The 24,120-nt window shown below is 33.6% G+C and overlaps 1 protein-coding gene across 1 annotated transcript; it reads right to left on the bottom strand.

Moving 5' to 3' along the window:
* Positions 1–1,224: 1,224 nt before the first annotated feature.
* On the bottom strand, positions 1,225–24,056 carry LOC131954636 (uncharacterized). Its single transcript, XM_059318415.1, has 31 exons — positions 23,970–24,056; positions 22,950–23,025; positions 22,247–22,411; positions 21,781–21,885; positions 20,974–21,095; positions 20,290–20,435; positions 19,058–19,223; positions 18,616–18,688; positions 17,534–17,639; positions 17,129–17,220; positions 15,109–15,232; positions 14,223–14,351; positions 13,708–13,998; positions 11,853–12,053; positions 10,829–10,963; positions 10,462–10,574; positions 9,133–9,239; positions 8,753–8,877; positions 8,238–8,361; positions 7,018–7,148; positions 6,666–6,794; positions 6,114–6,290; positions 5,551–5,731; positions 4,870–4,979; positions 4,393–4,527; positions 3,888–4,013; positions 3,442–3,624; positions 3,046–3,145; positions 2,391–2,477; positions 1,742–2,028; positions 1,225–1,326 (listed from the first exon to the last, which is right to left on the bottom strand). Exons 2-31 carry the CDS (start codon positions 23,022–23,024, stop codon positions 1,322–1,324), a joined length of 4,050 nt encoding a protein of 1,349 aa, XP_059174398.1. The 5' UTR covers position 23,025; positions 23,970–24,056; the 3' UTR covers positions 1,225–1,321.
* Between the last annotated feature and the right edge of the window lie 64 nt (positions 24,057–24,120).

Raw genomic sequence — 24,120 nt, 5'->3', positions numbered from 1 at the left:
TGTAGTTTAAATCGTAAGGAACTACTGCATACAAATATTTCATTGTTAATTAAATGTGTTAGTAGCGTATTCAATGTAAGTAAAGCGGTTGTTTTTTTAAATTTCATGTTGTCTTATTTTATTTTATTTTTTTTAAGATAAGGTTATTTTAGTTAATACAAAATTTGGTAGTAATTATTTTTCGGTTATATTTTAGAGTCGTATAATTAGATTAACATAACTACACATTTAAATGACTTAACTATTTAAGCCAATTAAGATTATTATTGTTTGGAACAAGACATAATTCCTAATTAATGTGTGCTTCTTTTTAAGCCAAGGACTTGGAAGTAAGTATCTCACAAATTGTGCCGAAATAATTAACATGAAAACACATGTAATATACCTATATAAGCATATAAAAATATATTTTATGACTTGCATCTGAGCCTTTGTGTTATTATATTTTGTTTTATTCACATTCAAAGTTACTAAACTAATTATATGTTGGAAGATGTTCCTTTATATATATTGTGTAGTATTCTCCATTAAATTAAACATTTAATTCTGAATGTATGAAGCCAACTAAAAGCTAAGCGAATCTGTCCTCATTTGCAAAACCTCTAACTGCGATGGAAGTTTCAGTTTAATTAATCTGATAATTGTACGTTATTTCTATTTCACTAGATCGGGGGTCTCCAAACTACGGCCCGCGGGCCGGATGCGGCCCCCGAGGTCCTCTCATCCGGCCCGCGGAGATCTTTTTGTCCACTGAAAAAACGTTTGTTGGTAATGGCTGAGGAACTTTGCCCAGAAAAATCAAAGACATGCCTGGAACAAACTGGACCCCCACTGAAATTTGATAGTTAATGCGGCCCTCGGACTGAAAAGTTTGGAGACCCCTGCACTAGATGAACAGATTGGCATTCAGTTGTCTTTGTACGTCATTTTCCCCCTCAGACTTAAAGTGGGTCATGCAAACATTTTGAGACTCCTATAACGACTATAGTTTCACCAAGATATGTGAAAATTAACTCATCTTCCTTCTCTAAAACAATAAAAATACAATCTCTCGAACTTTATTTTATAAACGTGTATTTACTCTATAGGCGTGAATTTATATTCTGTAAATTTTAGTTTCTGCTAAAACATTAGTTTGTCTAGCTTTGCTAATAAAAGTGCTTAGCAAACTGTGTGTTTAAAGTTATGCTGACAAACAAAAAAATAAAAAATAAATAAAAAGAATTTAGCTTTTGTTTTTATTTTCGTTTGTTCAGTAATCGTAAACATGTGCGGTCGTCATCCTTGCTGATTTAAGTAAACAAGTTGGTGCCTTGAAAGATTACGCTGAAATTAAAGTAAATGTTTTGTATATAACAGTTTCAAACACATTGTAAAGATTAATGTTTTCAATGTATGCTAGACATGTCTGTGTCTTCAGTACATGTCTCTGTTGTGTCTGTTTGTGTATGTGTTTGCGTCTGTGTGTGTCTCTGTGTGAGTCTGTGTCTATCAGTGTACGTGTCTGTGTGTGAGTCTCTCTGTGTGAGAGTGGATGTGTCAGTGTCTATGGGTGTGAGAAACAGTGTGGGGAGAATGTGTCGAAGTGAGAATATTCCTGTATGAGTGAGCATGTGTGTATAATCATGTTAGTGTGTATCCCTCTACATGTGTTTATGTCTTTATCTGTGTTGTACTGTGTGTGTCTGTGTCAGTGAGTGCATGTGTCTGTGTAGCCATGATGCGTAACACGCTGCCTTACTCGGGGTAACCCTACATCCAAGAGACATGATGTAACAGGACTTTGTGGCAAAGTTGGCCGTGTTCAAGGTGGTAGCACCAGCTACGTTGGTGGCGATGGGCAGGTTCATGATCTTCTCCACTGTGTCGGAGCACGTGTTGACGCTGAGCGTGGTGGCGGTCAGTGTAAACGCCCCGATGATGTCGTCCTTCAGGACGGCGATCTGGCTGGCAGCTGCTATGTCTGCACCCCACTTGAAGTCAGCTGAGCAGCTTACGCTGTTGTAGCCCACTAATGAGTATGTGGTTCTGGAAAAAAAAAATATTTAAAAATCGCTTGACCAAAATCCACAATTTCATTAGTTGACTAGTGTGATTATTTTAGTAAAATATATCATTTGAATTGAGCTTTAATGCGAAATATTATATTTAGAATTAATTCTAGATCCATTCGGGATCGAGTCTATTGGACATTCTTGAGTCAACTCAGCTGACATGGGAGCCTGACTCAAGTTAAAAAGGTTGCTCGGAATAGACCTTTACACACTCTGCCTTATCTTATCTTACCATTAATGCTAAATATATCAATTATATTTACTATATTCCACAGTTTAATTTATATGAGCCGTTTTGTCATGTCTGTATAACAGAAAAATTCAACGAACACTTACCCACTTTTCCTGTACACAGTAAAGAACACAGTTCCAGCTTTTTGGCAGAAGTAGTACCAGGTTGTTATGTTGCCGTTAAATGGGATTCTGGGGTTTGTACATTTAAAACATTAATTACTAATTGTTTGAAATATTAAACGTTGAAACAAATTAATAGAATGAATGTAAAAAAATGCATCTTTGAATTTTTTTATGACTTCAGAACCAAACAGTTTCTGAATACAATTTAGCAGTTCCCACTGACGACAAAAATAAAAATAACTTCTGTTGTGTACATAAAAAAATTATGAAAGCATATAAACATGGTTTATTTAAATGTTTTGAGAAAATTATTGCTTTCTAGTATCCAAAGGTCGTTAGTTCCTAAATGGGTTTTGGTTGAATATTGTAAATTGAATTTTAAAAGTTCCTTCTTTTTAACTGTGCACACTGCTTGTTTATATCTACCCACTCCTTTTTAAAAGTGAACATTGTATCTATCTACCCGCTTCTCTATCAATGCTCACGTTATTTTTCTTCTACGACAATGCGGGAACGTATAACTTTAAATCGTATTCGTTTATAATTTTTTTTTAAAAACTTAATGAGCCTCTGGCAGTCGTCGTTAGGATATAATCCTCCTAGTTTAAATGCATTTTTGGCTCATTGGATTTACCTGTAGCCGTCTTTGTCCAAGATGACGACAGTTTTAACTGGCAGAGTGTTCAATCTTCTCCTGACGGAGTTCAGATTCACATCAGTGGCAACAGGTGTTGCTGTGGGATTCAAAAACAAATAAAAATTCTCTGTGTGTCTGTTTGCTTATTAAAATTCAAACTCCTATTTACCAAAAGCCAGAAAAAAATATTTGAAATCTTAATTACTTTCTTAATTTATCAAATAGTTTGAAAACATAATTCCGTACATCTATGTTTATATTAAGCGGGTGATGCATAACACAATGCTTAATCCTATATTCGAACAATATGCTTTGTAATTTACTAAATTATTGCTTAAACTTGCTAGCGTTTTTTTATCATTAAGTCTTAAAGCGGGTGGCTATCATATTTACATTGACAGACAGGTTCAGTTCCCAGCAAGTTCCCAGACATAGAACACGCCCTGCTGAGATCTCCTGACACGTAGTACTGGCCAGCATTGCAGGTGAAGGTCATGACCTGACCTGGTTTGATGGTATCAAGAGCAGACGTCCTGGTGTAGGTGGTGCTGGTGGGGGCGGTGCAGGTCACAGTATCTGAGAAAAATACGACCAATACAGTATCGGCATTGATCATTCTTTTTATAATTCTTTTTATATAACTTCTTAAGCTTAAATACGCCGGTAAAACTAATAATAACTGCTTATTTATGTTTATTTGCGTAATCATGTGTATTATAGACTTCTGATTTGTTTTTTTTTTGTTTTTTTGTTGTAAAACACATGTTGAATTTGAAACCATTTTTGTTGTAAATATAAACAAATTTTTAATAAAATTTTTTAAAAAATCGAATGTATACTGGAACAGAATCCACAGGAAAGGGCGCACGACGATCTTGCCGTAGTCACTGTGTTAGCGTTGAGACAGAAGGTTGGGGTTTCGGCCATCACACTCTCACATGTGTCCACTTTGTCAGCACAGGTGCCTAGAAATAACAAATCTCATTATATGTTTATATATATATATATATATATATATATATATATATATATATATATATATATATATATATATATATATATATAAATATAAATATATATATATATATATATATATTTATATATATATATTTATATATATATATATATACATCGTAATATTTGGCCAGAGGTACACCATTAACGACGTCACACTATCAGAAAAGGGGGGGGGAATTCGGAATTTCGTGACGTGTGACGAAGTAGGGGAAAAATGTTTAGAACACTTTTTATTTCTAAAAGTAATTTTAGAAACTAAATTTTAGTCATCAATCACGTTTTGATGAATTTTTTTTTACGCCATCGATCAATATACGATGTACTCACCATATGTGGATATTTCACACATATAGGGTGACGTATGTGTCCCCTGACAGTCGTATGTCTTCCATCCTCCTTGGTTGTTGGCAGACGAGTACTCAGCGGCCATCTTGATACAGTCGTAGGACATGCTGTTGGTTGCTGGGAATGGTCAACATTGGAGCGTTCAAACAGCTATAAATAAATCATGTGCAGTGTTCCTTTCTGGCGACTCTCCGGGGAGGGAGATAAACTGCAATCCCCCCCCCCATACACACTCACAGACAAAAAATATTCAAAATTGAAATTCAAAATATATATACTAAGCGCCCCCCCCCCCCCCATCCCTCCCGTGAATTTTTGTATATTCCCCACCCCCGGAGTAAAATACCTTTAAAACAATTTAGTCAACTTTCAGTACATATAAGTATATGGTGAGAACTCTTTTAAAATATGGCGAAAATGCATTCATACGCGAAACTGATTTTTTTTTAATCGCCTTACTTTCTCCTGCTGACCAGTTGAAGTAGGTCATCTGTATGTTGGAATCGGTAAAGTACCATGGCCCGTTAGCAGACTGGAGAGTGCCACTGATCCAGTTACCATCGGCGACGCTAGGTAAAAAAAAATGAGTGTAATCACTGTTAATACAATAGGTGAAATTTCATAGTCGGCTACATGTAAGGTATCTGGGAGGTTTGGTATATAGCGCTTGTGAGGCATACGATTACGATTACTAACTAAACTTAAGTCAACTTCCCCATGGAAGCAAATCCAAAAAGACAAGCAGGCTGAAGTAGTAGCCAACCGGTCGTATTGCGCATAAAATGTTGACACGTAATACTATATTGTGTTGGAGGAGATCACCTTTAATATAATACCATTTGGGCTGAGTAAGAAATTAGCGTATATCAATTTCTGACTCCAGTCAGAGAAAACAAACGCGATTGGGAAAAATGCTGTTTCACTGACGTCCAGAACAGTTAACTATTTGACTTATGCATCGTCGGTTGTAAGAAAATGCTTAGATGAAAAAACAAATAGTAGGAGTGCAGTATGGCTAGACAATTTCCAACCCAGTCCGAAAAAAAATATATAGAAGACATTTCTATGTTAACGAGAATTGTCAAACTGCGAAACCCACGTATGAAACATCCATTTAAGAAGTCTTTAAATATAGCTCACCTGGATCCCGTGAACTTTTTAAAATCTCGGATCATCTGCTGATCAATCTGGTCTTTGACACGGAACAAAGTACCGCCGTTTCCGTACGACGTGCAGTTAGCATTGGCAGCGCTATAAGTCTTGTAGTCGCTGAAGTAACGGAAGCACCGATCCCCGTACACAATCCAGTCGTTAGGACACACTGTGAATAGAAATATCACAAGAATTATTCCTCAATCATATCAGTGAAACTTAAAAACAACATGGAGCTGACCGCTGAATACTGAAAGTTAAAATAAAAGTGGAAATTTTAAAAACAAATACTTGTCCCCATACACTTTCTTGGTAACAAAAGAGAAAATATTTTCAAAACAAATATGTCACGTCAGTCATATTTTACAAATTTATATTCACTAGCAATTAGCAATTAGATTCGGTAGCGCGATGTAATTCTTATGAAATGCCATCAAAGAATGAACTTCGGTCCAACCACTTGTTATAGTCAGTTAGCGTTTAGGTAGGGACATGAGTCAATGAAAGGACTAATGTTAAGACTTTACATTATAGTTTATATTGTAACATACCTTGGCATGCCTGGTTAAGAGTTGTCCATCCGGTTGCCGTACAGTACATGTCATTTGGCAGTCCGTTATCAGTGTATAGAGAGCACTTCACCTGAACCTTCTCACCTTCCAGGTACTGAGACTTTAGAGTACCGACCACCTGCCCATCAGCGGGGATGGTAGGTGGATCACAAACCGCTGGTGAATACATTATTTTTATATTAGGTCTAGACCTATTGGGAATTCTTTAATTTGGTCTTCTAAAAAAAATCTGTTTCGTTTTTTGTTCACTTGATACATGACTCATATGGTATTGTTTTTAAAACATGAAACTTATTTGTTTCTTTTTGAAAGGCCATTTTAAAGCCTGCACGATTAAAACTTTTAAACGTTTTTCGATGTGTTTTTTTTTCTAGACATTTGTTTCCAAATATTGCACATTTTATTGCTATTAAAATTTACACTGTAGAAACTGTAATAAGTTTAGATAGACTATATTCAATTAAATATAATCTGAATTGACTAATACAATCGGATTTAAAATGTTAGCAATAGATTTTCGTATGATGTTACCTCTAGTTGTTGACTCTACTGAAAAGTTGCAGGCGACAAAACATCCAAACCTTTGAACACCAGTAGAGCAGAAATTAGGATTCGATGCTTTAAGGGTTGCACATCTTGTCAGGGCGTCGATTGGTTTCCCTTAAAATAGGATGAATCATAAAAGCAATTACGTTTCGAGTAATAGAAATCTAAGCATATATACGTTTTTAGAATTTTCAATAATTTAACAAAATTACACACTAGCTATCCCGTGAAATGCTATCGAGTATAAAAGTTTATTTTTAAAAAATATTGCTTTATCATTTATCATTTCTTATATTAATAGTACCAAAATAATAATAAAGTTTTAACTTGAACTGACTGAAATTGCAAGCATCACAGTAACGAATGTTGCAGTTGGTCCCATTGATGTAAGTGTAGCACCAAGGTCCTCTACGGCCGTCTGGATTACGACATTGGTTGCTGGACAAAATGTTAGCCATCTGGTCAGCCCTGGGAATCGGAAATTAGAAAGAAGATAATTTACATTCAATACAGTTCAACACTTTATAGTAAAAAGTAGTATTCATTACTTTAAAAGCGCTCCAATTAAACCAGATTTTTTATTACTGAAAAGAATAATCTTTGTTATTTATTGGCATCCATTTCATAGATATGGAATCTACGCGTTTTTATAGTGTTTAAACTCGGGAACTCTGGGCGCTAAACCGCATATTTTACAAGCTTTTATTTAACTTGCTTCCTCTGTCGTCAGTCGTCAGTCTGTCGTCAGTCTAGATCGAAACGCCGGAGCAAACATTCGGGCACTACTACTTGACAAATGCGGTTCACAGTTGGCACGTGGGTCAAGACATGAAGAAAATGCAATCTAAAATTAAATTTGACTTAATTGGGTGCCTAATTAATTTTTTATGAATTAATTAAAATTTTGACCAAATTAGCAGGCATATCTATCCAACCACACCACACGCTTCATCACGTTTAATAGCGCGTCATCACGTTCAATAGGCGCGCAATGATTTTTAGTCATGAAACTCTATTGTAAATAAAAACATGTAAAGTACTAAAAAAAAATTTCATAAAAAACGTTTTAATAACAAGCTTTTATGTACGAATGCACTAAAAAGTAGAAAATAAATTATAGACAACTATTTAAATAACTATAAAGAAAAGCGTGGGTCTCTTCCGAAATATTAGTAAAGTTATCCATTAGATACTAAAGTGGCCCACGCTTTTCTTTATAGTTATTTAAATAGTAGTCTATAATTTGTTTTCTACTTTTTACTGCATTAGTACATAAAAGCTTGTTATTAAAACGTTTTTTTGCATTTTTTTTTATTCAGATGGCAGGTTTTGTTTAAAAAAACGGGAGGGGGAATGCAATTTTTCTTTAGATTGGTTTAGTTTGGAATACTCTGGACAAGAACATTAGACTGGGCAGCAACCAACAGAATAGCTGTATATAACTTGTGTGTGTAAACATTAGTAATCATTTTAAATTTTATTTTTTTTAAATAACAATTGACATTGTATAGACAAATCGAAAAGCAACATAATTCGAGCAATAAAACCACGACATACTTGGGAAAGTTTGAGCAGTTGACAGCCTGCGACCACTCTATACAGGGCTCGTATGTTTCAGAAATGGCAGTTTTTCCTCGGTAGTCCGCGCCATTTGTTGCAGAATCATAGCAGTAGTCTTCAGCTGTGGAGCAAAAAGGAATTTAAAGTAATCGTTGAAAACCCTTAGGGAAAATTATAGATATATTATTCATCAGTAGCCTAGTTATACTGAATTATTTTGTTTTTTGTTTAGAAAAAAAAGATAATTAGACTATTTCCTTCCCTCTTATAATTGAAAGGAATAGTCGCATAATATTTTAAAATATTAATCATAGTTCAAGTATTTGGGTTAACTTTGAGGTTTTTTAAGGGAAAAAGCGATGCATTAATAACATTTTATTTGTGTATGGCTATTAAATATTTTTCAGGCACCTTGAAAATATTAAACCACGTAAAACATTTATTAAAATTTGACTTTAACTATGAGATGATCATTTAAGCCCATGTTAGAAATTTTAACTAAACCAACTTACGTAAAATAACTTGTGCTGTAAAATTGACACCGTAGTTGGTGGTAGCACTGTATCCCATAAAGGCCTCAGCAGACAAGTAGTTCGACTCACTCAGAATTTGTGCTGGATAATTCGCGTTATCTAGTCTACAAATTGGTTCAAAATTACACATTGAACTAGTTTAAAATGAATTTTCGTATTAATTTTTTTTTTCCCTTGTTATTCCCTTTTATTGTTTTTTTTAAAAATATGTTTAGTATGCTACTTTTATGTCTTTTACCTTAGAACGCGTAATTACATTTTTAAAACTTAAATTAACTGCAAAATAAAATCTATATGATTGTGTACGTTATATTTTGTATCCATAATAGACAAACTGGATTAACATAATAGATCCTTACTTGAAGGCCACTTGCCATGGATGATATTTTTTTACCAAAAAGTCATCTTGAGTTGTTGATAAACTATATCTGTTGAAGGTGATCAGGATCTGGGAGTTGGGCGGGGACTGTGGAAGATACAAATTCAACGAATCAATCTATAGCACTAGTTTTAACGTTAATTCCAGGGTTGTTTTTTTTTGGGGGGGGGGGGGCATTGGCCTCCGAACAGATGCCTGAAAAAAAACACGAAGAATGTTCACCGCCCCCGCATCCTCAACAAAGTAGAATGAATATAAAATTTATTAAGATAAGAGAAATATCTGAATGAAACACTGGTTTATTCTCCTTCGAACTTGTAGCTTGCATAAGTTTTATATTAATAACATTAAAAAACATCTTCTTTAGAATAAATAATTCTCCCAACAATTGCATAGAATTTTCTTAAAAATATTTTTGAGTCGCTCAACTGATGTGAATAATAATAGAAATTAATTTAAATAAAAGAACACAGTCGATGTTTCATTATGCGGTTGCGATATTAAATCGACAGAATACAAGTGGTATTTCAAACAAGTAATTAAAAAAAGTCTAGTGACAATTTTAGCGCAATTTCCTTGTGTTATCTAAAAATAGCTCTGTCGTAGCGTAAATCAAGAGCAGGGTTAGTAAAACCATTGGTTAGTTATTAAAACGTTTTTTATTAATTTTTTTTTTCAGTATTTTACATGTTTTATTTACAATAGAGTAACATGACTAAAAACCATTGCGCGCCCAGCTACCGAACGTGACGTCGCAGCCATTGAACGTGATGGCGCAGCTATTGAACGTGATGACGCGTGTGGTGTGGTTGCATAAAATGCCTACTAATTCGGTCCAAATTTTAATTAATTCAAAAATTTTTTTGTGACCAAACGAAAGGATATTTTTGAAAACTTTCTTCGGCAATATTGTTCTAAATTATAGCAGAAATCGATTGGTACATGTTTTAAGTCGCTAAGTGGTCTGGTTGCCGAGATATGGGCCAAAAACTGCATTTTTTCGAGGTTGTTTGGCTTTTTCGGGAAATCCATGAAAGAAACCCGGAATTTTTATGGCCTATGTTCATCCTCGTAACTTGCTTAACATAATTGCTTTTGGAACTAGTCCTCGATATTGCTTCGTTGAGGAGGAGATACGACTTAAAGCTGCGGACACACATCCATCCATCCATTCATCCATCCATTCATTCCCAGAAAAGACGAGTTAATAAACGCAATTCTCCAGAATGGAAATTGCGCTAAAAAACCTACAACATTGGAAGATATCAATTAAGCACGAACAAGAAGAAAGAAGAAGGAATTATCTTACACTGAAAACGTAGAGGCATCGCCTGTTTGGCTCCCTGTAGTCTGTAGGTAGAAACGGAGTCCTGATGGTCACAGAACGGTTGTTGGCGTCTAGAGTTACCAGCTCATTGCATCCTATAAAAAACAGTTACTTCCCATTTTTAGATTCAATCTCATAGCTTAAAATTACATGGCATATGTAAAGTCAGCAGTGATAAGATAATTAGAGATAGGGAATTACATTTTAACAAACACTGCTTTTTTTTTAATCTAATTTTTTTTAAATTAGATTTTGAGGATTAAAAACACGTTCTTCCAGTCCCTAACTTACCATATAGGTAAGCTAAATAATATATACAAGTGCAGAAAAAAATGTAAAAATGTTTTACCATAGACACCGGGCTGGTAGTAGCAGGAGTAGGTGGTGAGGGAGGTAGAGAACCACCAGAAGGGGGAGTCAGCGGGTCCAAACACACCACTGTTGGTGGTCCACATGTTGAGCCTTGAGTTGTACGCCTTAAGACCTAGGTCACAAAACAAAGTGTATGTGTGTATGTATGCATGTATGTATTTGTAATTAATTTGCATTTGCATAATTTTATTTAATGAACATAATTCATGTATAAATGTACAGGCCTACTTTCTCCTCACTGAAAATTTCAGTGGATTAGATGTTTGGTCTTAAGGTGAAAGATATAGCCTAGCTTTGATTTAAAATGTAGCGTATACTGATCGTGAAAACTTAACGGTAAGCGATATCAACACAATTAATCATAAGGAAACTAAGTATAGTTGTGTCGCTGTAATAAACTCTAACGTATAATTAGAAAAAATGATAGGGGTGCTGAACATAAAACGCTTTATTACCTACACTCGATAAGAAATTGCACAGCGGTGTCGCTCCAAAGCAAGATAGCAATCTTCCACTCAAATGTTTAGGCAAAAACCTGGAAGGTTACCAATGCCAATCGATACAGGTTTAAGTCGTTTGCTAATAAATATTCACGACAGATCCTCAAGATAAGATGACCATACAAAGTGTCAAAATAAAGACCACTGGCAAAACACCAAACAACAGCTGATAGACAGTGACATTAAAGTCCGCAAATGGGGATGGATGAATTGGGCATATCAGGACAAGGGAAGAGGACAACATCGCGAAAAAACGCTAGAGTTAAATCCCCTGGGGAAGAGGAAAGTAAACCGACCAAGGCAATCCTAAAGAAGAAAAGTAGAAATTAACGCAAGGGGTGTTGGGCTTACATATGCGCAAATAGAGAGCGCTGCATGTGGAGAGGTGTGTCTGCAGTCCTTTGCTCCCCATTAGGTAAGTATTAAGAAGACATTGACAACTGCTCCAGGTTAGTGTAAGGCAACTATTATATTCAGATTTGTATTATTAATTATCTTTACCTCTGATCGATGGACAGGAGTTTCTAGTCAACAGTCTGAACGGCTCGCCGTCAGGTAAGTCGATGGCGATGTTTGAAAACTCTTGGTACCTGCAGCAGGCCTTGATGCTCACGTTATTGGAGGAGATGGTGATGTCACCGATTGAACCGTTGGTGGAAATACTGGCAGTGGACACGGCATAACCTCCCGCTTCGGTGAAAGCTGTAGAATAAATGTAAGTATTTATCTTTAGAAATAAATACACGTATTATATGTGTTTATAAATACACTTATTTATATATGAATTATTTGTTTATTTCTAAACAAAAGTGGTCAGATATATATTTAATTTTGTGTTGTAAAATGTATATGTTTATATATATATATATATATATATATATATATATATATATATATATATATACTTTTATCGCTATTCTGTCTGTCCGTAATGCTCTAGAGAAAGCAAAAGGAAATATTAAAGATGGAACATATAGGGATTTTTCAAAACGAAACGAAATATGTACAGTTATAAAGCCTGAAAAGTACACAAAATAAAATGACGTCCTTGATTCTAGAGTAAAAATAGAAGTAATAAACCGGGAGTGATCTCCCCTAAACTTTCTCGAATATTCTTATATAAAACAACAGGGGATGGGAACTCGGGATATAGATCTAGTTATGATTTTTAATCCATTTTAAATACTTAAACTTTTTAAAATAGAATAGAATCTCATAGAAAAAAAGTATTGCGCACCAAGCGAACGCCGAATAAAGATGTTCATAATGGTGCGCAATATTATTAGTACTTTATAATTTTAGATGCGTTTTTGAGAAATCGGAAATAGCGTTAATTAGTACTTCCTGTCAACGGAAATTACTCAAAATTTAACAGAAGGTAGAGAATTAAATCTTTTACTTACAGGTGAAATTTCATTTATATATATGAAATAGTACTCAAGTTATAGGCTTTTGAAAAATAAAATTCAAAGTAGAAAAAGTACCACTTCCGTTTATCGGAAATCGCTCAAAAGTTGATACGGATCTACGATTTTGATAAAATACTAATATATGAAATTTCATCAACCTAGCTGTAACGGTACTCAAGTTATCGTGTTTACACACACACACACACACAGACACACACACACACACACACACACAGACACACAGACATACGGACAAGATTGCAAAATTATGTTTTTCCGTATCAGTGAGGTGTAAAACGTCGAGATTTGTAAAAATCTCGATTTTTTTTTGCACGATTACAATACTTTCTCTATACTACGTATATACGAGAAAGTAAAAAGCAATTGCCGATAAAAATACGCAATAATAATGACGTCATAGGTACTTGATAATAAAGACACTAACAATACCTCCTAATTTATTTTGTCTAATCTTAAAAGTGATCTGTATGCTGAGATTATTTCAGGCGTCTCTTCGAGCATGAAGGAAACACCCCCCCCCCGCAATCCCAGAACGAAAACGAAATAAAAATTATATAGAAAATATATACTTTTATTAGCGTCAACCTTCCCCCCCCCCCCCCCCCGAGATTTTAGTAAACCCCCGAAAAATGTAATTGCCCGCCAAAGAAAACAAATGTTTAAAAGAAACGTTGGCTGCATGAGGTTAGCGGCTAAAACTAGGAATTAGGTCTAGATAATAGAAATCGGGTCTACCTAAAGTCTGTATGATGACTAAATGCGAACAGTTTTCTTTCAGTCTTTTTTTGCTCCGAATGGAAATTTTCCTAGGTATATATTCTCTATTTAAATTATATTTCGTTCGAGGGGGCAGTAGATGTTCTTCGCCCCCCCCCCCCCCCCATATTATATTTATTTATGAACTTTTTAATTAAATAAAATCCTACCTCCCCCACAGTTTACACCTGCAGGTTTAATGAAACAGTATTGACCGCCGGCTGGCCAGGACTCCCAGTCAGGTGTGGTTCCTGCAGGTAAGTTTCTGGTGCAGACTGGAAAACTGTTTGTGGTTCCAGACACGGGGTACTGGACAGGAGCGGCCGGGGACTGGCTCATGGCACTGGAGCCAGTGAAGGAGAACCAGCCAGGTGTGGGATCGAATCCTGTTGGGCAGCTATGAGAGGGTCCTCCAGCGAAGACGACCATTGGTGTTTTAGGCCATTGAACGAGTGGCGAAGCTGTTAAAATGTATTCTTTTAATGAACAAACCTTGAAACTAATTCTAATTCAAGTTTTTTTAAAAATTATCATTTAAATTTTATCAATCAAGACTTACATGATTGAAAAGAATTTATTTGCATTTTTATTAAAGCTGTGCAATATTTATAGAGTTATTCGTCTTTTAAAAAAGTTAAGCGGTTCAGATTAGATCTAAGTGTAGCCTAAAATAATTAGAACGTACGTCCATTTTTCAGTGTCTTGCAGTTTGTGGTGATATCAAATTCATCCGGGCACACACATCGGCAGACGCCTTTCACATAGCTGTAATATCCGGGTGCGCAGTCGACCGTGTTTCCCCCACAATATCTTTCTGTGTGTTTTAGAAAAACAGACACATGCATCATAAATATTTTCATCATCGCGATTTCAGCTTATATTATATTTTCTTGCTTTTTTCTTGTAATCCCAACCAATGTTCATCTTATAATGCAAATTCTTTTTTTAACGTAATTTGAATAAGATGTACGTTCATGGACAAAAATATGGTTCATTAGGTTCCATGAAAATTGATCACAGACAAAATATCCCATTAAAAAGTCCCCAACAATATATGTACATTTTTCTGTGAGAATTTTGTCTGAGATATTTTGTCTAAATTCATTTGTCGTGAGTTAATTTTTCCTGAGATCATTTGTCATGAGATATTTTGTCTGGGATATTTTGTCTGATGTCATTTGTCCTGAAATCATTTGTCCTTTCAATGTTTATTTTATTAGTGTCAATTTAAGGGGTTAATTCATTTGAAAGCATGCTATATTATTCAGTTTAGCCAGGCGTAGGTAGAGTGTTTCTTTTTTTTAAAAATCAAATAAGTCACACTAATATACAGTTATGCACACACACACACACATATATATATATATATACATATATATATATATATGTGTGTGTGTGTCTGTATATATATATATATATATATATATATATATATATATATATATATATATATATATATATATATATACATTAGTTTTTACATATTTTGAAAACAACAATTAGATAGATATTGTTATTGTAAAAGTTAGTATGTCTAAATGAGCATTGGTACTATAAAAATGGAACCTTACCGGTACATTTCAGTACTTGAACAAGCTCAAGAAAGTTGACAGAGTCCGCTGACACCGAGGTGATAGTGTTAAAAAGATCGTCCCTGATTGGCGTGTACGCTTCATTACCGTTCCTTGACCAAGTCTTTATGTAAATCGAAGATATCAGTTTTTTGGTTATATTATGAAAATGTTAGCTCTTATGCTTAATACGTTGGAGATCAGCACTAGCCCTTAATGGTTCAAAGTTGCATAAATATACACATAATGTTCAATGGATTGAATTTTTTTATCAATAGGTCCTCTCAAGGGATAGCCCACACACGACGTCACATTCATAAGGGGAAGGGAGTGTCGTATTTTTGTGACGTGGGTAGAAGGGTTCAAAAAATGTGAACTACGCATACTTTACTTTTTTTTTGTTAGAAACTTTTAGCCGTTATATTAGGCTGTTTTTGTCCATTATAGTAGAGATTGATTAATATAACTAAATTTTGGCTGGGCTAAAAAAAATTTAGTAAATCAAAATCTAAGTTTTGAAAATCTAATAGTGCAATTTTTATACGCGTTTGTATACCGAGAGAAGTAATAATTGTTAGTGGTGAAGGAATGGCTTAATGTAAGATGTGTAAGGATGGTAGGGGTGGTAGTATGGCTTAATGTAAGATGTGTAAGGATGGTAAGGGTGGTGGTATGGCTTAATGTAAGATGTTTAAGGATGGTAAGGGTGGTGGTATGGCTTAATGTAAGATGTGTAAGAATGGTAAGGGTGGTGGTATGGCTTAATGTAAGATGTGTAAGGATGGTAGGTGTGGTAGTATGGCTTAATGTAAGATGTGTAAGGATGGTAAGGGTGGTGGTATGGCTTAATGTAAGATGTTTAAGGATGGTAAGGGTGGTGGTATGGCTTAATGTAAGATGTGTAAGAATGGTAAGGGTGGTGGTATGGCTTAATGTAAGATGTTTAAGGATGGTAAGGGTGGTGGTATGGCTTAATGTAAGATGTGTAAGAATGGTAAGGGTGGTGGTATGGCTTAATGTAAGATGTTTAAGGATGGTAAGGGTGGTGGTATGGCTTAATGTAAGATGTGTAAGAATGGTAAGGGTGGTGGTATGGCTTAATGTAAGATGTTTAAGGATGGTAAGGGTGGTGGTATGGCTTAATGTAAGATGTGTAAGAATGGTAAGGGTGGTGGTATGGCTTAATGTAAGATGTTTAAGGATGGTAAGGTGGTGGTATGGCTTAATGTAAGATGTGTAAGAATGGTAAGGGTGGTGGTATGGCTTAATGTAAGATGTTTAAGGATGGTAAGGGTGGTGGTATGGCTTAATGTAAGATGTGTAAGAATGGTAAGGGTGGTGGAATGGCTTAATGTAAGATGTTTAAGGATGGTAAGGGTGGTGGTATGGCTTAATGTAAGATGTGTAAGAATGGTAAGGGTGGTGGTATGGCTTAATGTAAGATGTTTAAGGATGGTAAGGGTGGTGGTATGGCTTAATGTAAGATGTGTAAGGATGGTAAGGGTGGAGGTATGGCTTAATGTAAGATGTGTAAGAATGGTAAGGTGGTGGTATGGCTTAATGTAAGATATTTAAGGATGGTAAGGGTGGTGGTATGGCTTAATGTAAGATGTGTAAGAATGGTAAGGGTGGTGGGATAGCTTAATGTAAGATGTGTAAGGATGGTAAGGGTGGTGGTATGGCTTAATGTAAGATGTGTAAGGATGGTAAGGTGGTGGTATGGCTTAATGTAAGATATTTAAGGATGGTAAGGGTGGTGGTATGGCTTAATGTAAGAAGTGTAAGGATGGTAAGAGTGGTGGTATGGCTTAATGTAAGATGTGTAAGGATGGTAAGGTGGTGGTATGGCTTAATGTAAGATATTTAAGGATGGTAAGGGTGGTGGTATGGCTTAATGTAAGAAGTGTAAGGATGGTAAGAGTGGTGGTATGGCTTAATGTAAGATGTGTAAGGATGGTAAGGTGGTGGTATGGCTTAATGTAAGATATTTAAGGATGGTAAGGGTGGTGGCATGGCTTACCCTAGCGCCATACATTAGGGCAGAGGATGGATCAAAGAATAAGTTGACAAATTTAGATGATTCGGGAAAGTTGTCATAGCTGTAGATGAGACCTGTGACAAACAAAAACAAACAAATTATATATATATATATATATATATATATATATATATATATATATATATATATATATATATATTATATATATATATATATATATATATATATATATATATATATATATATATATATATTATATATATATATATATATATATTAAATTAGAAGTAAATTTAAATTCATGGCACATAATTATTATCCATTCATTTCTAAAATAAAACTAGATTCTTCTAAACTTTGATTTAAAACAACATTGAAATAAATATTTAAAAATAAATATTTTGAAAAATATCCAAGAAGACGTACTGCTTTGAATATCATCTACGTTAATTGTGATGTAATTTTCCCTGAGAAAGCCTTGATGTGTGTGGGCGACGCCTAACGTGTGCATTATCTCGTGCAAATTAATCACCTGCAATTAAAAAAAAAATCCAAATGATGAACTTGAAATATTAAATGACTTAACGACGGAGAGGTGAGGCTACTACATGCTTTTGTTGCAACTTGCATCGCAACTTTTGACGGGGTAAAATGTAACACTGATTTTTTTCACTCCATCCTTCCGAATCTCTGATTCTTACTTGGCGAATACGTGCATGTGTGATTACAATGCATTTTTATATTTTTCTTTATTTTAATTATATTTTCATTTACGCCTGTTTTTGTCATATGTTTTACATTTTTCTCACGCTCAAGAAATCATGTATACAAATGTATAAAAATCCTCATATATTTATAAATAAATATATATACATTGTATATATGTCTATATATATATATATATATATATATATATATATATATATATATATATATATATATATATATATATATATATATATTTGGGATAAAATTCAAACTGTTGCGGTCTATTATGGATGCGAGGCTCAATGCAGACACCGGGAACTAGAAATGAGATGTTAGGACATAATTCTAATGATTTCATACACCAATCGAATAGAAATGAAAAATCATCAAGTGATTGGTCCTTTTCAGAGCTTGCTAAGCATCGTAAAAACAAAACCAAAAACAACTACTCATATGGTATAGACATATGAAACGATCCAATGACATAACAAAGACAATCATACAAGAAGCGATGTGAGTGTGGAGAATGCGAGGGAATTAAAGACGGAAATGGAGGAAAGCAAGGAATGGACTCGGCTGCCTGATGTAGAAATGCTAAAATCAGCAGGAGGGCGATAGACATTGCAAAACATTATGGAAAAAGTCAATAGTAATGCCCTAAAGCCGCCATGGATATATATATATATATATATATATATATATATATATATATATATATATATATATATATATATATATATATAAATTTTAAGGAAGTTCTTTAATTAACAAAATCTTTTAGGTAGCCAAAACGAACTTACGAAATCCTGGCAAGGAAAGACAATTCTGGGTGAATTTCCAACACCACTTCCTGGTCCACTGTAAGCTGAACACCTGCAATTTCAACCAATCAGATTGCTTGTTTTAAAACACTTTTTCATGGTTTAAAATGATTGGATACAGAAAATTCTATCGAAAGGGTTTACATGTGTGAAGAGTCTGGTTGTAAAAGGCTAAAAGCTTATAGGATTTTAAGATGACGAAAATCTTTTACAATGAGATTTAATTTTCAAAAATATCAAACCGTCACATGTTAAAATTATTTTTACATTTTTTATACAATCAAAGATCTAGCATATTAACATCAAATATTTTAAACGAATTACTTTTTTATAAATATCCTCTTTAAAACATTACATTATGTTAGCAACAACACTTGTATAATGTCTAATTAATTAGACCTCATTACAGTAGTTATCTCACCCTGTGCTGGCCTGGACTGAAATGTAGGTGTCATAGGTGTAACCGTTTTTGGTGAACCAGTTGGGGTCGCTAGAGTTCCATCTGCTGGTTTCATCAACAAATGTCAGACATACATTGTCCATGATGTACTGTAGAGATCTTTTTAACAGCGTCGTGTAGTAAGGGCCTGCAAATGTAACATTATATTAAATGTCGTGTAGCATGAGCTACAAATCAAACATTGTATTTAACAACGTATAGAATGAGCCTGAAAATGAAACATTAGATTCAATGTCGTGTAGTAGGAGCCTGAATAAAATTAGCTTCTGCTAATAACATATCTTAAAATCTCTTTTTTTAAGTTAGAGAATAGGTAATTGAACCACTATTAAAACAAAACATGTATCGTATAATTGATTTTTCTTTTCATGCTAAATAAATAAGGTAACTGGTTGCGCCATATAACTGTTGAAATACGAAGCAGCAATGGATGTAGATTGGACAAATTACATGAAAGTCATTTGATTGGAATCCCCAATGATAGAGGAAAGTGGGTTGGCCAAAACAAAATTTGAATGTTCTACTTTCAGCAAAGTATATCGTGGATTGATCTTGATGATGATAATGGTGGTGATGTTGATGGTGGAGATGATGATAATGATGATGGTGGTGGTGGCGTAAGGATGATGATAATGATGATGGTGGTGTGATGATGATGGTGATGATGATGATGCGCTAGGTTGCACTATAGGAATAAAGACACAATTTTGCTAGAGCACTACCTTACTTTTCTAATACATCTAAGATTTTGTGGTGGTTTTTTTAAGATAAAAACATTTTTAAAATAATTTTTAAAATGATTTTCTGAAAACAAACACACCTGTTCACGTGCTCATATATCAATAAGAGATTATAGGCGACATTTACAAGATTATCCATAAGTTTATAATGAGACATATTTACTGTGGCCTTTTTAGTGCACTCCCGGCATGCGAAAGCTATTTAGACAATCACCCGTTCACGTAACCTCAAGCACAAATTAAGGATTTTTATTTAAATTTCTAAATAAACAAAAACAAAAACATACCACAACTACAATTCACCATGACAAACATTTAAAACAACGTGGAAAACTTACATTCAAACTTGACTCAACACATAAACTTTTGTATTCAATGTTTTTATTTGAATACTTAAGAAGACTTCAACGTTTGCACTTTAGACATTTCCCTGAATCTACTTTTTTTTTTTACCGTATGCTTGGTATGTTGAGTGAATAACATAGGGAATTTTGTCCACCCAGTTGACATCATAGTTGTGGACCGCTCGCTTTTTCCTTGTGAAGTCCCAAACGATTTCCTTTGCTCCCTCATCTTCGTCTTGAGTTGGTGCTTGTGGACTAAATAGCGTGGAGCAAGACAGAGGGATAAATGCATTATTGCTAATCTTCCATAAACATACTTGTGTTCTAATAAATAATACAGAAACATTGGTAATTTTTTCACTGAGCTAATGTTCTTGATCCTAATCTTAAATGTAAGCACTCGTCAATAAACTATAATAAGCATCCTTATTATTGACTCGATACTAACACTCAACAATAAAGCGACACTTTCATATTTTTAAAAATACAAAATGTTAACTACAACATAAAAATTTAAAATATGTATTAAATACTGACTGCTCTATTAAATTCAATATCAAATTGACGTTTAAACTTGAGCTACATTTTCTTTTAATTTCTGAAATTATTTTTCCTGTCGAATAAAAAAATACAATACACCTAAAATGATTTTTTTTTCTAAAATGAAATCAACCAACGATTTTAATCTACAGCTATCACGCTAAACCAAAAGCATGATAAGCTTTTTTTCTAAATACGAAACCGTGGTTTCGAAATAATGTCTTCATCGGCAAAGACCCAGCTGTATACATACGCGGGTGGTGTTGTCTGTTGCTGTACAGCGTGCAGATGTTTTCTGTCCACCTCCCTCTTCTTCATGATGACGTTCTGGGAATATTCATTGTCCCTCTCTTCGTACACGCGGGCGGTTATCATCTGTAGAATAGAAACAATAGGTGGTCTAGTGTAAAACTAATGTGAAGCTGATGCTCTAGAAGTCTGTTAAATAGTTCCGCTAAACACAAAAACCCAAAATAATTCTTACCAAGAAGACAAACCCAACATAAAGAGGGTATAAAGTAAGAGAATAATCCATCAATTTCATAGAAACTTTCCACACACACATAAACATATATACATTATATATATAATATATATATATATATATATATACATATATATATATATATATATATATATATATATATATATATATATATATATATATATATATATATATATATATATATAACATATATATATATATATATATATATATATATATATATATATATATATATATATATATATATATATATATATATATATATATATATAAACATATTAACATTTTACTTTTAAGTACATTATCAGACATATTGAGATGTTTATTTTATATAAAATAATTTATGTCAATAAGAATGGATTTCAACGTTGAATATCCAAAAAAACGATAAGAATAGATCTGTAAGTTTCTTGATTTTAATAACAATATAAGATTACACCATAAAAGCGTTTAAACGGATATATATCTTGACCATGTATTAATAATCCACTGCTATAGACTAGAGGCAACGACATTGACATTTTTTTTCAGGTGAAAAAAAAAACAAGAACTTACAGCTGCGGCCTCATTTTGAGCCGCCATAGCGTCAATACTATCAACAACAGCCTCGTTTTCAGTAGCGTTGTCTGTCCTCTCGCGGCTGCTGTCTTCGGCGTTGGACTATAGCACACACAATGATAAGTTATTAGGTATATTATTACAATACTTTATTTAAAGTGGGAGATGTTTCAAAATGTAGTTCCCTTTATACAGTGTAGACATTTCTTTCAAAGACAAATTCAATGAATCGTGTAATGAGCTCTAATATTTAAATTTAATATTCAGACCACAGTGGGTTTAATGACCCAGTTTTTGCTTCCAGGTATCTGTTCGAAAAACTTCTAGCATCCCCCCCCCCTCTCCCCCGCCACCCAAAAGAAATAGAATTTATATAGAAAAAATATACTTGTACTAGTGTCCGCCCCTCTGGCTGGAAGAAAAAATAGTTTGAAACACTACTCTATCCACAAGGAAAACTTACGACTTTCTGAGTCTCGATTGCTTGAATTATTCGCAGTTTGCGAGCCTTGCCCTCGAATCGGGTTTCGTGGTTTTTTTCATCTTCAAGTTTGTTGATCTGATCCCTTTTAGCTCCAAGATTAGCTTTAGGATTTTTCTGCGACACTCTGATTAGCTGCTCAGTCCCCTAAGAAATTTATATATATATATATATATATATATATATATATATATATATATATATATATATATATATATATATATATATATATATAAATATAAAATATATATAAATATAAATATAAATATATATATATATATATATATATATATATATATATATATATATATATATATATATATATATATATAAGATTTCATGAAGCAAAATAAAGGGTAAGCATTTTTAAATATATTCTGCTCCAATCAAGTATATTTGTAGATATCGTGTTGGCTTTAATGTTTAGCTTTGAAGATTAGCGTTTACCTTTGGGCGTAAACCCTTCGGCCATGGTTATTCTTCAATTATAATTGACGATTTAGCACTAAACGTTGCCTAGCTTAACCCATAGAGTGTTGAGGTTTAATAATTTATATTAGACTTGATTTCAGACAAATTATGTTTTTAAAATGTGAATCCCTACTGAATGCTATTATCTATTTATAGAAGAGGTAAAGGCTTACCATGCAGTATAAACTGATAACATCATTAAATCATGTTTTACCTTGTGGGACTTGTCTGACTTCGCTAGAGCCAGTTGCAAGAGAAGTAGCGTGAAAGCTGCTTGTATGAGCATCATCCTGTATGTTCGAAATCAACAACAAATCGAAAGATAGATATAAACAAACTGAAGCAAGGCGATATTAAGTGGTTAGTCTGTTTAATTGTTTGTCATTTCACTAGGTTTTCTACGTGATTATAGAAATCTTAACATCAAATTTTATTTTTTATTTTTTTATTTTTAGTTGTGTGTATCTTCTGTTTTAAACAGCGATTTTTATGTTTATTATAATTGGGCCATCAAAAGCTAATTGTCTTACGCTCATCGATATTTTTATTTGATATCAACGTTGATCTAGTTCAAAAGTGACAAGTAAATGGCTTTTATATCTCTATCGGATTTTTAATTTCACATATTTCTTCAACAAGGATTTATTTTTAAACGGGTAAGCTTTAAAAAATTGATCTAATGAGTAATAACACACAGCGCTGTGAGGCAATATAATAACAGTAGAAATGATGGTCTTTTATACCGACAGAATAACGACATATTGAACTTGAACCTACTCATATACAGTCACACATTATATATATATATATATATATATATATATATATATATATATATATATATATATATATATATATATATATATTAATGTCACTGAAAATCGCTGCTGTATGTTAAATATTAATTCCTTTTTAAACCAAAACTAAATGGTAAACCAAATTATTTTTTTTTTAAATCTCTGGTTACTTTAAGATTAAGATACGTATCACATTATCTGACAATGTAGTCCATAGCAGCAATCAAGCTTTTAGACTTAGTTTAACTACAAAATAAGCTCCGCTATGTTTTCGTTGTATAATTTTAATTCAAAATATATTTATTTTTTTAAAGTCAGGTGGACAAGTTCGCCGAAGCCTGTAATATGCCAAGTACAAACTGTATTTGGTTAAACAAAATATGTTATTTAAAAAAAAAACATTAGTAAGAAACGAAACAAGTAAAAAAGATTCTAACTTTGATGGAAGAGTTCCTCGTCTGTGATCAACAAAGGTACAACGAAGACGGTGGAAGATCTCCACGGTCAAGTGCCGTTTGCTAAAATTTTCGAGCCTTATATAACAAAACTTTTCTTTGAATGCATCTTGTTTTTCAATATATCATAATT

Source organism: Physella acuta, unplaced genomic scaffold (genome assembly GCF_028476545.2).
Source record: "Physella acuta isolate Inbredline_101_S28 unplaced genomic scaffold, ASM2847654v3 ptg001017l, whole genome shotgun sequence".
Taxonomy (NCBI): domain Eukaryota; kingdom Metazoa; phylum Mollusca; class Gastropoda; family Physidae; genus Physella; species Physella acuta.
Note: the sequence above shows the minus strand (reverse complement) of the source record. Positions and strands in the feature narration are given on the sequence as shown.